The sequence below is a fragment of the Platichthys flesus genome, chromosome 20 (genome assembly GCF_949316205.1).
Source record: "Platichthys flesus chromosome 20, fPlaFle2.1, whole genome shotgun sequence".
Lineage (NCBI taxonomy): Eukaryota > Metazoa > Chordata > Actinopteri > Pleuronectiformes > Pleuronectidae > Platichthys > Platichthys flesus.
This window is the reverse complement of record NC_084964.1, coordinates 16,023,078-16,036,929: the sequence shown is the minus strand read 5'-3', so window position 1 is coordinate 16,036,929 and position 13,852 is coordinate 16,023,078. Positions and strand designations below refer to the sequence as shown.

Below are 13,852 nucleotides of genomic sequence, written 5' to 3'. Positions count from 1 at the left end.
GCAGTGTATTTGAAGTCAGTCCTACACACGCTGCCGTGCCGGTGCCATTATGTGCATTGATCCACGGCTGAAATCTAAAAAAAAATGTCTGTGTCAGTCCTGAACAAATCTCAGCGGCCCATCAATGAAGTGGATTACTGTGTGAACCCTTCAGGCAGCTGTTTAATCTACTGCCTTCCAACACTGCGGCGCCGCGATAGACTTTCACATCCTGCAGCTTATAATGTTCATTGTGTGATTTCTGGGCCGCCGGTGGAAATGCGCTGGAGGTGAAACCGTTTCAGTCGCTGCATCAAGTTGCCGCGACTGAATTTAATGACTGAATTCAATGGCCGTCTAGATAAGTGATGAACGCGGGCAGGGCGAGCAGGTGTCTCCCACAGGACGTCCTTTAACGACATTTATCATTTTATCACACGGGCCACTCACTTCCCCCGGGTGATTCATCATGGCCGCCTGAGTCCTAATAGTTTGTTTAGCTAAGGGCTGTGAAAGGCTTTTAATGTCATACGTGTCCCAAACACACATAAACAAGCACAGGCACCCTGTGTGCTATTCATCAGCTGAACAATCGGTACTCGCTGTTGTTAAACGACTCTATTGAAAACCAGTCGTCCCACTTTGTAGATTGCAACAAGTGAACCTGGCTAACAGGATGTACCGTGTGATTGATGGTTCCAGTGATGAGTAATATTTCTCTCTTCTCTCTCTTCTGCTTCATCCATCGTGCACCACCAGATTCAAAGAGTGAGTATTACCACGTTGAGATATTAATGTCCTGACTGTTTCAAACACCTTTCCTTGTGATTAATCTGTTGACTTTCCCTGTACAATAAAAGTGATGAGTGAGAGGAGGACGGCGAAACAGAGAGGACAGCAGACAATCAGAGAAATGAGGGGACAACGCTTTTATGTGTGTTTGTGTGTGTGTTGTTGTGTTTGTAGACAGCCGTGCGATGAATTAAAGAAGAAAAACCTGAATAAATTAGCTCAGAAACCCAGCGGATGCAGATGCTTCCAATCAGACCCGGCACCACGGTGCAATTAGGCTGTTAACATCCAGTCACGCTCCGCGACATGATTCTGTATGAAGACGGCAAATGAAGCAGATCCGAGTGACTGTGAGAGGAGGGGTTCAGTCGCAGGTCACAGATGGCATCAGCGTCAGTCACAAAGAGCTCTCAGATGTGCCTCGGCGGGAGCTGGGACTAAAGTGACATCTGCATTTAGATCAGCGGGAGCGGCGTCAGGGAAGAGGGTCAGAACCAGCGGTGGAGTGTGATGAGCGAACAGAAGAGCAGCTCGTCCTCAGACGGCTGGTGGTGATCTCGATTCAGGTTACGATCAGACGTGTGGGCTTTGATTTCAGAGAGGTATTATAGCAGGGGTGCAGCGCGTGAGCCCCTCATTAAATACAACCAAAGGCTAGATTTTGGAATGTGTCATCACTCATTTTTTTCGGGTGAATATGTGAGTGCAAGTGTCGTGCACGAGGAGAAGTGTACCAGCACGGCCCTGCTATGGGAGGCTCTGTTGGCAAAGTGTTGGTTAACTTTTCCCCTCACGCAAGACTCACACGAATGCAATGGAGACAAATGCATCTAAACACACACCCAAGTGCAGAAACTACACAATCAAATCCCGGCAGAAACAGCAGGTGAACCTGGTGTGTGTTTGCCTGATCATGGATTTTATGTTAGCAGAAAATCTGTCTCTGTTGTGAGTCCCGAGTGAAATTGTTGTCATTTTGTGTGAGTCCAGCGTTTGAGAGGACTGCACATCAATCAATGCCTCTACAAAAATGTATTTCCCGAACTACTTCCATCAAAGTACTGCAGTAGTCTACAGGCTACACACACATATACATAAAGTAGAAGTTTTAAACCCTCCTGCCAGTACTGTGAAGGTTTCACTACTTTAGAATGTTTGTACGTGACTCTAACTTTGCGTATCCGACTGTGTGTTGTTTCTCTGCCGTTTTCCAGACGCCAGGCGGAGTGTGCCAAGACAGCCCGCATCCAGATGGCGCTGCCAACAGGCAAACCTGGGGGAGGCACTGCCAACAACCTGTATGAGGAGCTGGGTGACAACGCCATGTGAGTGAAGTGTGAAAGTGGCGTTTAGGCTGATGTGCCAACGCTGAGGCTTGTCCTTGCTCCGGAGGCTTTGTGGTGTCCACACGTGCAGTTAGTCCCATTACATCTACCCACGTTTCAACTATTGCTGTGGAACTCATGCAAATAACAGCTGCATCCTTGTGTTAGCTCCACAGAGCTGGAACCTCTGAAAAACCAACAGTTGGAAAAAACCTTAAAGTCAACAGAGCCGTTATTCTATAATGAAGGAAATGCCAAACCTCATGAACAGAATTCTAGACCTTAAAAACTCTTAAATATCATTTAACGCTATTTTTGTCAAACCTTTAAAGGAGAGTTGGTTTTTCTAGATCAGTTTTGTCGCTGTGGGGGAAACTTTTTTATTAGATTCTTTAAATACCGTCTTAAGGAAACAAACCATCCACTTCAAACTCGTCTTAACCCACAATCACAACAGTGCAGCAGAGGAAACTGATCACGTTATGTCCACGTTGGGAGTTTAAACCAAAATGTAGCCGTGCAAACACTGAGGTCATAAAAGAAAACCCCAGACTAATCAACAGGGTTTCACATCCTCCTTCTCTGTTGTGATGAAATTGATTTCATTACTTCCGTGCGCTCATAACTTTCTCGCGGGGGAAAGAGGAAACAGTTTTTCACATCCTCATCATCAACAGATTTGTTCAACAACCATGTTTAAAGCCTCGCTCACAATTAGCCTGGTTTAAGTCTTGAGGCAAATTAAGTGAAGCTGACAAATGATTCGACTTTAGCTCTTGTTGATTCATCACACTCCTTGGCAAGGTTTCCTTCAGAGCTTTTCTGTAGTGTGGACACGTTCTCTTCATTTCACATCTTCCAGTGGCCAAAGCAACTGACATTATGCAAGGACGGCCCAGACTTGGATTAATCAATCAGAGCCTTGTAGCCGCACATCAGACCGACACCAAACAACCCTCCCATCAAATCTCCAGATCAGCCCCCAAATGTAACTTTCACAAAGTTCAGTGACATTCAGATTGTTCCTCGTCAGTTTCCCTGTGGTAACGCATACCAATGTCTCCGCCGTGCAAAAGATGGATGAAGGTCGGAAAACAATATTCACTCTGAGTGAAGTCTCTCCAGTGCACTGCGAGATTGTTGGTTTTCAAATAAATCTCTTATCACTGTAATCTCAACAAAATCACACATCTCACTTTCAACCATTTCCTTCAAAGTATCGTCCAAGAATACGTCTTGAGAAAACATCTCAAAAGATTCCAACATGATTTTTGTCGTTATTCTATCATAAAGATAGAATAATGACAAAACAGCTTTAGAATCATAAGGCTATGAACCCTATCCATAAGACTGAGGCAGCATAAACCAGCTCTCTGGTGATAATGGAGAATCTACATTTACTTATTATAATTCAGTCCTCCACCTCCTCCTGTCTGTGCTGAAGGACATTATTGTTCATCTCTATGCTGCCTTATAAAAATAGCAAATGATTATAAATTTCAGGGATATTGTCTTCACCGTTTTGCTGTGGCTTCCCTGCTTCTGTGTATTTTCTTAGCAAATTATGTTTGAATTAATCCCTTTGCTTATTCTACCGGTTTGATTAAACAAACGTCTGCATGCAGAAGTACAGTGTTACCTTCTATCTGCAGGTTTTCACCATGACACACATACACACTCACTCGAGGCAATTCAGATGACGCATGTATAATTCCTGTTAAGAGGAAGTTGAGGAACTCTTATCAGCCTACCATGCATCACCAGTTACCTGTCTGTCCTTGATATGCGTCCTCACTCCCATTAACATGAGAGCAATTCATGTGAAATGGTGGAAACTATCTCCGAACGACAACATGTGATTATTAACCGTGTGAGTGAATGTGTGTGTGTGTGTGTGTGTGTGTGTGTGCATGCACAGCGCACAAATGACTCTCTGGAAACTGTGTGCGGAAATGAACTTGGATATGAGGTAATTGAAATAAATAATGCTAGTAATTTATAAAGACCCCCCTGGGCGATAATTAATTCTATTGATAAGCTGCAGAGCATATTAAATTGTGTGTTGGATTGTGTGTGTATCTGTGTGTGTGTGTGTGGTGTTTCCCGTGTGTATGTTCTGTATCAATGCAGTGTTGGGGAATAAATAATCCCCAAAGAGTATAAAACCTGGCAGAGTGCAAAAGTTTGCACATTCATAACTAAGGTCTATCATCAAACTGCTCAGTGGACTGATTCTCAAGGCGTCTGCTCTCCCTGTAATTACCTGGAGCTGTTCTCTTGGGTTTAATGTCTTTTTTCAATTACCTATGGAAAATGAAATGTCCTCCAATTTATTATTAGCAGCAGGTTAAAGGAAGCCATGTTAAACGGCATGTTGTTTCCATCACCTTTTAAATAAAGTCCTGTAGTATTTACACAAGACAACATGTGTTCCAATCCACACTGTGACTGGATGCTGTTAAGACTTTCATTCTGGAATACACATTTTCATGCTTATCTTGAGACTTCTTTTCTGCTAAAGTTTTGCAAAGTGTTTCATTAATTACTTCAGTGCACTTCCATGTTATTCAATATACTTCCAGTTCAGTCGGGGACCATGGATACCAGAACAATGGAATGGTTTTGCTCTGAGCTTGGCCTCACGTATAAAGATATTAAATCAGTGCTTGGCAGCAGGTTCGGGTTTCATGTAAATGAAAGACGTCTCAGGAGAATACCGTTTGAATTCAGTGGCAGCCAGCTGCAGCTCTCTGGGCGGCTCCACGGGCACCAGTGGCTGTATCTCACTGCGGAGAACATGGACTGCCCGTGAGGAAGGAGGACGTGAGTTTGATGTTGAAGGAGCTGGATCCCAGGGGAGGGTCTTTAAGTCCAGGTGCCAGAGGAAGTTCCGTCCTTTTGAAAGGAGTTACTCCTCCGTCTGAGATCCTGCTTGACACTTAATGACACTCCTCAGGGATCCAGCCTCTTCATCAGCAAGTGCACATCCTTCCACCATCATTTCGTTTATCTATGTCCCTTCACAGGCATATGATTCAGTTTCAAATAGAAGAGAATATGTTAAAATCAACATATGTAATGCTGGAAAAATTAAGTCTTGTTATTCACACTTATTTAAATCATTTTAACTACATTTTAAATACAAAACATTGAATAACATAAAATCAAAGTAGCAAAAATATAGTAATATCGGCTAAACTACTCATAATGTAATGATCACAAAATGTCCTTTTCTATATATTTTGTTGTATAATACTCATATGTATTATTTATATATTTAGCTTATAAAATGTATGCATGAGTAGAAAATGAAGATTAATAAATAGGGGAAATGCTTTGGCGAATGATGAGAAGTTGGATAACTTCCATCCCCGTTTCCCCCGACCTCAGCTCTGCTTTGTTACCATCTCCTATAGACACATTTCTACTACCATAGCTTTTTTTCACTTCTTTTTACCATTTACCACCATTCTTTGCTTTCTATTCATCATCACTCCACGTTGCCTGTTCTCCTGTTGACTGATGTCCCATCTTCTGTTGCTCTCATCCATCCACCTTTATCCCCGACTGACAGACAAACGTGAGTAGGAAGCTGAAAACCGTTTCACATCTGTGATAATTTGACGCGACACAGTTGTCTTTGCTCTAGTTTTGTGTTTGGGTCGGTGCTTGTGTGTGGTAACTGTAGCTGTGTGTGCGGCTGTAGATCGTAGAGCACAGTTGGATGATCGTTCCTCTGGCAGATGATGAGTTGCATTTTTTTTAAACGATATAATTAATGTTTTGAGAGGAAACGTGTCTGCTCTCACAACTCTGTGGCATTTTTACACTTTTCTATTTGTGTCCCAACTGGTCTGGCTTTGTTTACAGTCCCGATGCAGTAGTGTCTTTGTAGCACACCAGTGTTAGTACATACTGCAAAGCCTATTTGCATTCTTTTCCTTTGTGTGTCTATTCCAGCGCCCTTGCCCCTCTAGTAAGAGCCGCACAGGAATGAAATACTTAGACCTTGTTTAAGGTCTCTCATCCATTTCCTCTTGTTCCCTTCCTCATTCATGTGTTAATGTGGAATCCCCTCATTTATCAAACAGCTCTAGAAGACGTTCTATTGCTTTTGTCTAGTTTTTTTTTACCTTTCTTTATTTACACCCCTGTTAAGCTCCCCTTCTGTGCATTACTGTACTTTCATGTAAATGTTACACGATCCCCAGCTCCCTTATCTTCTTCATGTAGTCTACATCTTTCTGATTCACTGCACCTTCTTCTTTTCTTTAACTCATTCATTACTTTTCCCTTTTTCTCATTTCTTTTCAATAATCCATGCACCAGCCGATCAAACCACAGCGGTGGCGGCAATGGCGGCGGTTTGGATGAAATCGATAGCCAACGTCTGATCTCCGATTTTGCCACTCGCGCGATCGCCGCCCATCGGCAGTGTGTCGCGAACGGAGGGGTGCTTAACAAACTGCCCAAGTCCGAGTCCAGTATCACCTTCCTCTCTGACGAAAACCCCCTGACCATCAGAAACCCCATCTACCACGAGGACGGGACCCTGAGTAGTCCGGAGACTCTTGGAAGAAGCCAGAGAAGACGAGACCTCCTCGGGAATTCCTCCCCGTCCAGGAAAGGCCTTCGGGAGGCCTGGCTGAGGCTCAGCTCCAGTGGAGGCGATGTGGGCTTCAGTGGTTACAGTGGCAGTGACAGTGGATGGGGATCCGGCGGCGGACACAGCTGGACTCTCCCATCCAGATTACACCGAAGGGATATGTATGACGCCCTGAGACGCCAAGTGGTCATGGATCCTGTGCAGTGGGAGCTGGAGCTCCTCAAGGCCGAATTCAAGGACAGTAAAGACGCTGGTCTGGATTCAGGATTTGACCGTGGGTTGGACTCGGACCTGATGGGGAGTCCGAGTCTGGAGCCCAAGCTGACGGTCAAAGAACAAGCCCGGCAGTTTGAGCAACAGGCGCTGCAGGAGATGAGACAGAGGCAAAACAGGGAGTCACGAGGATCTCTGTCACCTGATTTTATGCTTTCTATTTTCCCGGAGTCTCCTCAGCATAACGAGCAAACTCCCACACATAACATCCCATTTGTTCTGACCAGAGAGGGCCCCCCCAGTATCGTCGTGACCCAGAGTGATGGGGGAACCCCCCCACCAAGTCACAAGCCAACTCCACCTGTGCTGCGGCGCTTCGGGGGAAATTTAACATCAAATCCGAATGGGGACGAGAGACTTCAGGTCCATTTAGAGATTATCCCTGATCCTCCTTCGACTCCTCCACCTCCACCACCTCCTACTACCCCACCACCTCCACCACCTCTATCATCCTCTCCTCCATCTCCTACATCTCCTCCTCCACCGCACCCTGCCTCCCCTCCTCCTCTGCCTCCTCCTTCCCCTCACTCCATCCAAACAAAAAAGCAAGCTCCTCCTCCCCCACCACCGCCACCTCCTCCTCCTCCTCCTCCACCTCTCCCTCCTCCCTTATCGCCTTCACTCCTGCGTCCCTCCACCTTCGTCCTCCCTTCACTGTCGGAGCTTCCAGCTCTCCGGCCCGTGTCCCTCCGGCCGCCACCGCCGCCGCTTCCTGTGGAGCCGGAGCCTCAGAGGAGGGAGCTGAAAGGAATCCTGAAGAACATCCAGAACATTGCGGAAATTGAGAAGTCCGTGGCCAACATGTTCAGTCAGATAGATCGGAAACAGATCCCGCTCAAAAAGGTCATGAAGGGGCGGGCCTCCATAGGTTCTCTCGATTCTCTGGACTTGGATGTATTAGCAGCTGAAGGCGCAGGAGGGGAGGCTGGTTCAGGAGGAGGGGAGGGAGGTAGAGAAGGAACCGGAGGAGGAGAGGATCCTCCACCTCATCCACCTCCTCCACAGATTCGGCCCAACACAAACATGAACTCCATTGTGGAAGAACTTGAGAAGCGGTTCCCCTCTCAGTCGACAATGCTCTAACTTCCTTGTGTCGGATATGGAAAAGCACAAAGCGGGGGAGTCTCCGAACCCTGCTGCTTAGTTCCCACTGAGCTGACAAGGGACTGATGCTCAGAATAGCTCAGTGACGCTGGTTTGATTTGATGATTTCTTCCAAAAAAGAAAAATGCACCAGGGTTTAAATAAACTCTATCGGTACAACAAAAAAGGATTCTTGTCTCAAATGAAGGTACATTTTGAAAACAGAAGACGAGAAGGGGAGGAGGTGTAACAGCCAAACAAGTCACATCATAAATGTGTCTAAAATAGTCAAGTTGTAGCTTAGAATTATTACAAGAAGAGGGATTCAAGTTGTTGAAAAAATGGATATGAAAACCAGGTTAAAAGGTTAACTCCATTTCCTCATCTGTGCCCCTTTCAGTGAACTGACCCTCTGAGGAATTCAAAAGCTCGGCTCCGAACTATAACATCGAAGCAGTAGTTTGTGAAACGTACTCATTATCTGCCTCTGCAATTATTTCTCTTTCCCCCCAAACAACATTTATAGGGCTTGTTCTTTAATCACCACGGAGGGAAATTGACGTAAACAACTGTAGATGGGAGCCGAGTAATTAAATGATTAGAAGAGGTGAAATGTTTCCTTGTTAACTTCAAGTTCGACTCCTGTTGCTTACATTCCACATCCTCGCCAAGGAATTGTTGTCACGACAAATTACGATCAATCAGTGTCTTTCTTAAAGGGATGTGACATGATTCGCACTCACTGGATGATTACATGTTTGTGAAGGCTTGAACACAGACACACACACACACACACACACACAAATCTAGTCGGCGTCTCGAGAAGAACTTGATTGAAGATGCACCGGGTGTGAGAATCAATCAAGAGGAGGGAAGAACATTGTTGAACCTGCCAACTTGGATTGAACTGCGTTTAACAGGGATTCCTATATGATCCTTTGCATGGACACGTTCTCCTACAGCTGCTGCTGCTTCAGGACGACAACTAGTTTCATTGTCTGTGTCATGTTTGTTTCTTTTCTTTCCACCTCATTTTCGCTGTCATGCAGTTGTCGAGAGCTGTGACGATGAAGGTCAGACCCTCTCCTGTGTTCTACGTGGTGTCTGTAAACAGCTGTCCATTATTGATATAAGCTCATTCATTTATTTGAGGCCAAGCACAACATTCTTTCTTTTAAAGGAGACATTTTTTATTTTTGACATTATTTTGCTGCAGCTCCTCTCTTCAGCCTCTGTCTGAAACAAGTGGTTCAGGCCTCTCATCTTTTCCTGCATTTCAGGAGCATGAGGGTCAGTGTTCTGTGTGAGAGGAGGTGCTTTTTAACTTGACACACACAGATGTACAACTCACTAGAGGAAAGGACATTTAAAAAAGCATCACGTGTCTCCTTCAAGATCAATACTTAAAGACATGAGTGTCTTTCAATGTTGGAAAGTAACTTGCTCCAAGCTAAAAATGCAATTTAGTTGTTAGTTTTAAAATCATATATTATAAATACTTAGTCGTCTCTAGTTCTCTATACCGGCTCCGAGCTCCGAAAGGTTTTCACAAGGTTTTTCTTTCTGTTGTTCTCAGTCTGTCTTCTTCTCTCATTTTCAATAATGTATTGTTTATCCTTTCTTTTCACCTTGTCAATGTCACGTGTATGTTTTTTTAAAGATGACACAGTAATGTTTGATGCTGTGGGTGGAGGCAGAAGCACAGCGGAAATATTTCTGAGACATTTATGTAGAGTGATATTTTTATTCACGAGCTGTGCTAAATTTTGATGAACCTTTTCTATAGGGCTCTGTTGTCACTGTGCAGGAACTTACTGGGAAATGATTAATATTAAAAAATACAAAAAAGCCTCAGAAATTAGACATTTTTCTAAATAAAATGTAAAATACTGTGGTGATAACTAATTGCACAAGATTTATTGTTTGCTGCCTCCGTTCTGGATGAATAGATCCGTCCCTATAGAGGTTAACTCATTGGTAACCCATCCTCATTAGTAATAAATCTACTGACCTAGTCCCCCTATCCTCTGTCGTGTTTACATCAACACCAGAATAGCAGAAAACCCCAATTGTCTTTAAAATAACCTCAGAATAAGCAGAAGCAGCAAAGTGGCTCATCCCCTGACTGACAATTACCTCGTGTGGCTGGCTCTTGATGTATCTGTGCCAGGGAAGTATTCACAGGAAGCCATGTTCACGGCTTCCTACAGCTGGAGCATATTAATGAGGACGTATAATGCTTCACTCACCTCACATATACGATACTGTCTTTTATGAAGGTCACACAACCACTTCATGCCAAAAGGAATTTATATATATATACGCCGATACTTTTATACTGGATCTTTCCCTGGGCATCAAAGGTGCTTCACTTTAAACCAAGTGTCTCACTAGCATGTGAAGTGTTGAAGTTACTTTATACTGTTTAAAAGGTTTACTGTCTCCAGGTCAGTGGCACTCAGCACCAGAGTGGGCTCTTTGTTTCCATGTCGGCAGATTCCAGGTTTGTCCAATCGAATCTACTCCAAAAGTTCATGGACACTTCTCAAGCCTGTATTCTACCACTTCCACCAAGTGTTACTACATTAGTTCAGAAGGTTTTGTGTAAAGAGGAAACAGACACAGATCCTCGTTGGCGTTGAGCTTTGACTCTTTTCTCTTTGATACACAATCTTTTTATTCGAATTTATGAACTTTCAAGCAACATTGTTGGAATAACGTCGCTCATAAAGTCGTACATTTGAATGAGTGAGTTAAACAGACGGTCTGACAATGTGTGAATCTGATGTTCAGAGAAGAACCTGCCTGTGAAACGCTGACTTAACAGATTGTGAGAATCACACGCGAGTAGATTTCACTGCCTTCAGTTTGGAGAAGATGATTCTAGACGCATGTTGTCACGTCTCTCCCTCAAGATCATGTCGGTACAATGAGATCAAATCATGATACACAACCTATAGAACAAGTCCTGATAGTTCTTATCTCTGGTGACAAGGTGATAACATTATAACTAACACACACACACACACACACACACACACACACACACACACACACACACACACACATACCTTGATCAAGCCTCTGAACATCTTAAATAGATTTTCATAGTCAGTCCAGTGAGTGAGAACATGTAGATGAACACACACACACAAACTCTCTCACACACACACACACATAAACACACATTCTCTGCTTTCACCTTTATTGTGTGTTTGCTAGAAAACAGACCTTTCATCACAGACATCTGGAGGAATACGTAATGTTTTCCACACCCAACAAAGCAGACTGCATTTAAATGAAACCGAGTTGATGAGGAGCAGAGATACGTGACACTGGTGGAGAGCGGCTGGCAGCTCACGTGTAATTGCAAAGTCACAGGTTTGATCCCTGTTACAGCAAAGATTATCAGGAGCTAATGTTTCAGCAGCAAAGAGAATCACAATGAGCTGACGTGAAGGGGGATTCTAAGAATATCTGCGTGAGCCACCTCTGAATCTCAGAAGATCATTTTGTTGCAAATTTTACATCTTTTATTTTTTTTTCGGGTGCTGAAATAAGAAGCGTTTGATTCGAGCTGGAGAAGAAGTGAGAGACATGAGGTGAGGAGAGACTGTGGGGAAAGGGCGAGGGAGCTACAGTAGCTCTATATGAGAGAAAGAGAGAGAGAGTGTCACAGTAAAGTGTGTTTTTAAGAGCGGGTGTTTTTCTCCTCCTGTTCCTCATACACTCCGCAAGACAAGGTGGAGAGTACACAAAGAGCACGGGAGTCAATCATGTCAGGTGTGTGTGTCAGTGTGTGTGTGTGTGTGTGTTTGTGTGCGTGAGTGTGTGTGTGAGACAAAGATCAGATAGCTGTCTGTGTGTTTTTGTCTGGAGAGGACCTAATTATGTGTCAGTCAGATCAACAGGGACACAGGGGTAGAATTATCTTCCTGACACACACACATATACACACACTCCACAAACTACACAATATAATCCTGAGATCATGTTGTGTCTTCATTCATTTAATCCTCTATTCATCCATCATATATTCATCCACTCACACATCAGCCTCATTTAACCAGATAATCTTGCGTCCTTCAATCACTCAAAACTGTGACAACCTTGTGTGTGTGTGTGTGTCTGTGTGTGTTCGGATGCACAACCACAGCCTATATTTACATCTGAATTGATTTAATGAACAGTTTAAGTGGTTAAGCTATTTGTGCGTGCGTGCATGTGCGTGTGCTCGGTCTAATAACACAGAGGAAAATCGAATATGTCCTCCAAAAGTCACCATTTGTTCTGCGATGCATCTTCATTTTTCCAGCTCATTACCTCGGCTCCACAGGAACACAGAGCCTGCTGCACATGTAGTGAAGATGCATGGACGAGGCCATTTTCAGCTGTTGCTCTTCCTTTTGTATTTTTCCCATTTTTAAAATCCCACCAATTGTGCTTTTGTCTCTTTTTTCTTTAAAGGACTTTATTTCCCTTGGCCTCGTTGTCTTTGTTGTAGGAACAGTGAGTCTCACGTGGACAGAACCGAAACAAACATCCAGCTTATTAGCTCATTCTGTCATCATCCGAGATGTGGCAAGATAAAATAGGATCTTTGGCAAACGTGAAACTATGGAGTCATCGGATAATATATTAAAGCTGAAGTAAAAGAGTAGAAACAATGGGAGGAGCAGGACTGGGTACAGCTTGTTTCTCCCTGTTCATGGACTCATTATGCACCGGTACGTGGCCGCTGGTTAATTTGATTGGAAACCTCACAAAAAAAAAAAGACGAAATAAAAGTTTGATTGGAGTCGACAGGGTGAATTTCACCCAAGTAAAAAACATGTCAGTTCCAGTTCCATGCTGACTCGCTCACTGGTCAGCACTCATCTAGATAAGCACCCGGGCAGAACTGGATTTACTCTTTATGGGGGTTTGTGATGTTATTTGCATTTTGAAACAAACTCCTGCATCAAGTGTTTACTGTTTATGTTTATTGTGAGATGTTGGTTCATGTTTTCCCTGTTTCCTTCTTTCAGGCGTGGATATGGACAACAGGAGGTACGTGTCTCTCGCCGCTCGTCTTATTGACATGGCTCCTTCTTGTCGTCTGATCAGCAGTTGCTCCCTTCTTTTGTTTTTCTGTTCGTCTTCCCGTTCTTTTCTGCTCGATTGCCGTCGGGATGGAGCAGCTTGTAATCAGTGCCTTTTGTTCACAATGTATTTATTCGACACAACTGAGGTCCTGCCTCAAAGGTCTGGAGACATTTAATGACTCCTGCGGTCCATTCACAGACGTGTTTAAATATAAAGACACAAAAACCTATCGTTTTAACAATAGAGATGATGGCTGATAACAAAGGGCAGTCAGAGAGCACATACCTGCGCCAAGGCTGATTGGCCGATTCATCACCATATTGCATTAACATATATTTAGAACAGATGCACAGAAATACACAGGAACTGAGCAAAAAGACTAAACACAGAGAGTAGCACTACACACACACCGGATAGTATTCATCATACTATCGCAAAAATGCAAAAATGCAATGTATGGCAATGTGAAAAAAACATTTCTGGATCTGTCCCCCAAATCAAATCCAAGTTTCAGGACTTTTAAACATAGTGAACGTACATCTCCCATCAAATGCTTCTATTTAACTGTCAGCGATCATTCACTGAGGAGAAAACACCAAGTAACACAAACATAGACGTTTGTGAAAATGTATTTTGTGTTTTGGAAACCTCCTCCTCCTCCTCCTCTTCCTCCTGTCTTGTCATCTGTTGCTTTTCTTTTCCCCTCTAG

At 43.7% G+C, this 13,852-nt stretch overlaps 1 protein-coding gene across 1 annotated transcript in view; it reads left to right on the top strand.

Annotated features, from left to right (window-relative positions):
• LOC133931578 (protocadherin-15-like) overlaps nt 1–9,916 on the top strand; it is a 96,060-nt gene extending 86,144 nt beyond the window's left edge. Inside the window, 3 exon segments of the mRNA XM_062378485.1 lie at nt 739–747; nt 1,986–2,105; nt 6,426–9,916. Of these exon segments, the coding sequence (XP_062234469.1) occupies nt 739–747; nt 1,986–2,105; nt 6,426–8,058 (1,762 nt within the window). The 3' untranslated portion in view covers nt 8,059–9,916.
• The last annotated feature ends 3,936 nt before the right edge of the window (nt 9,917–13,852 follow it).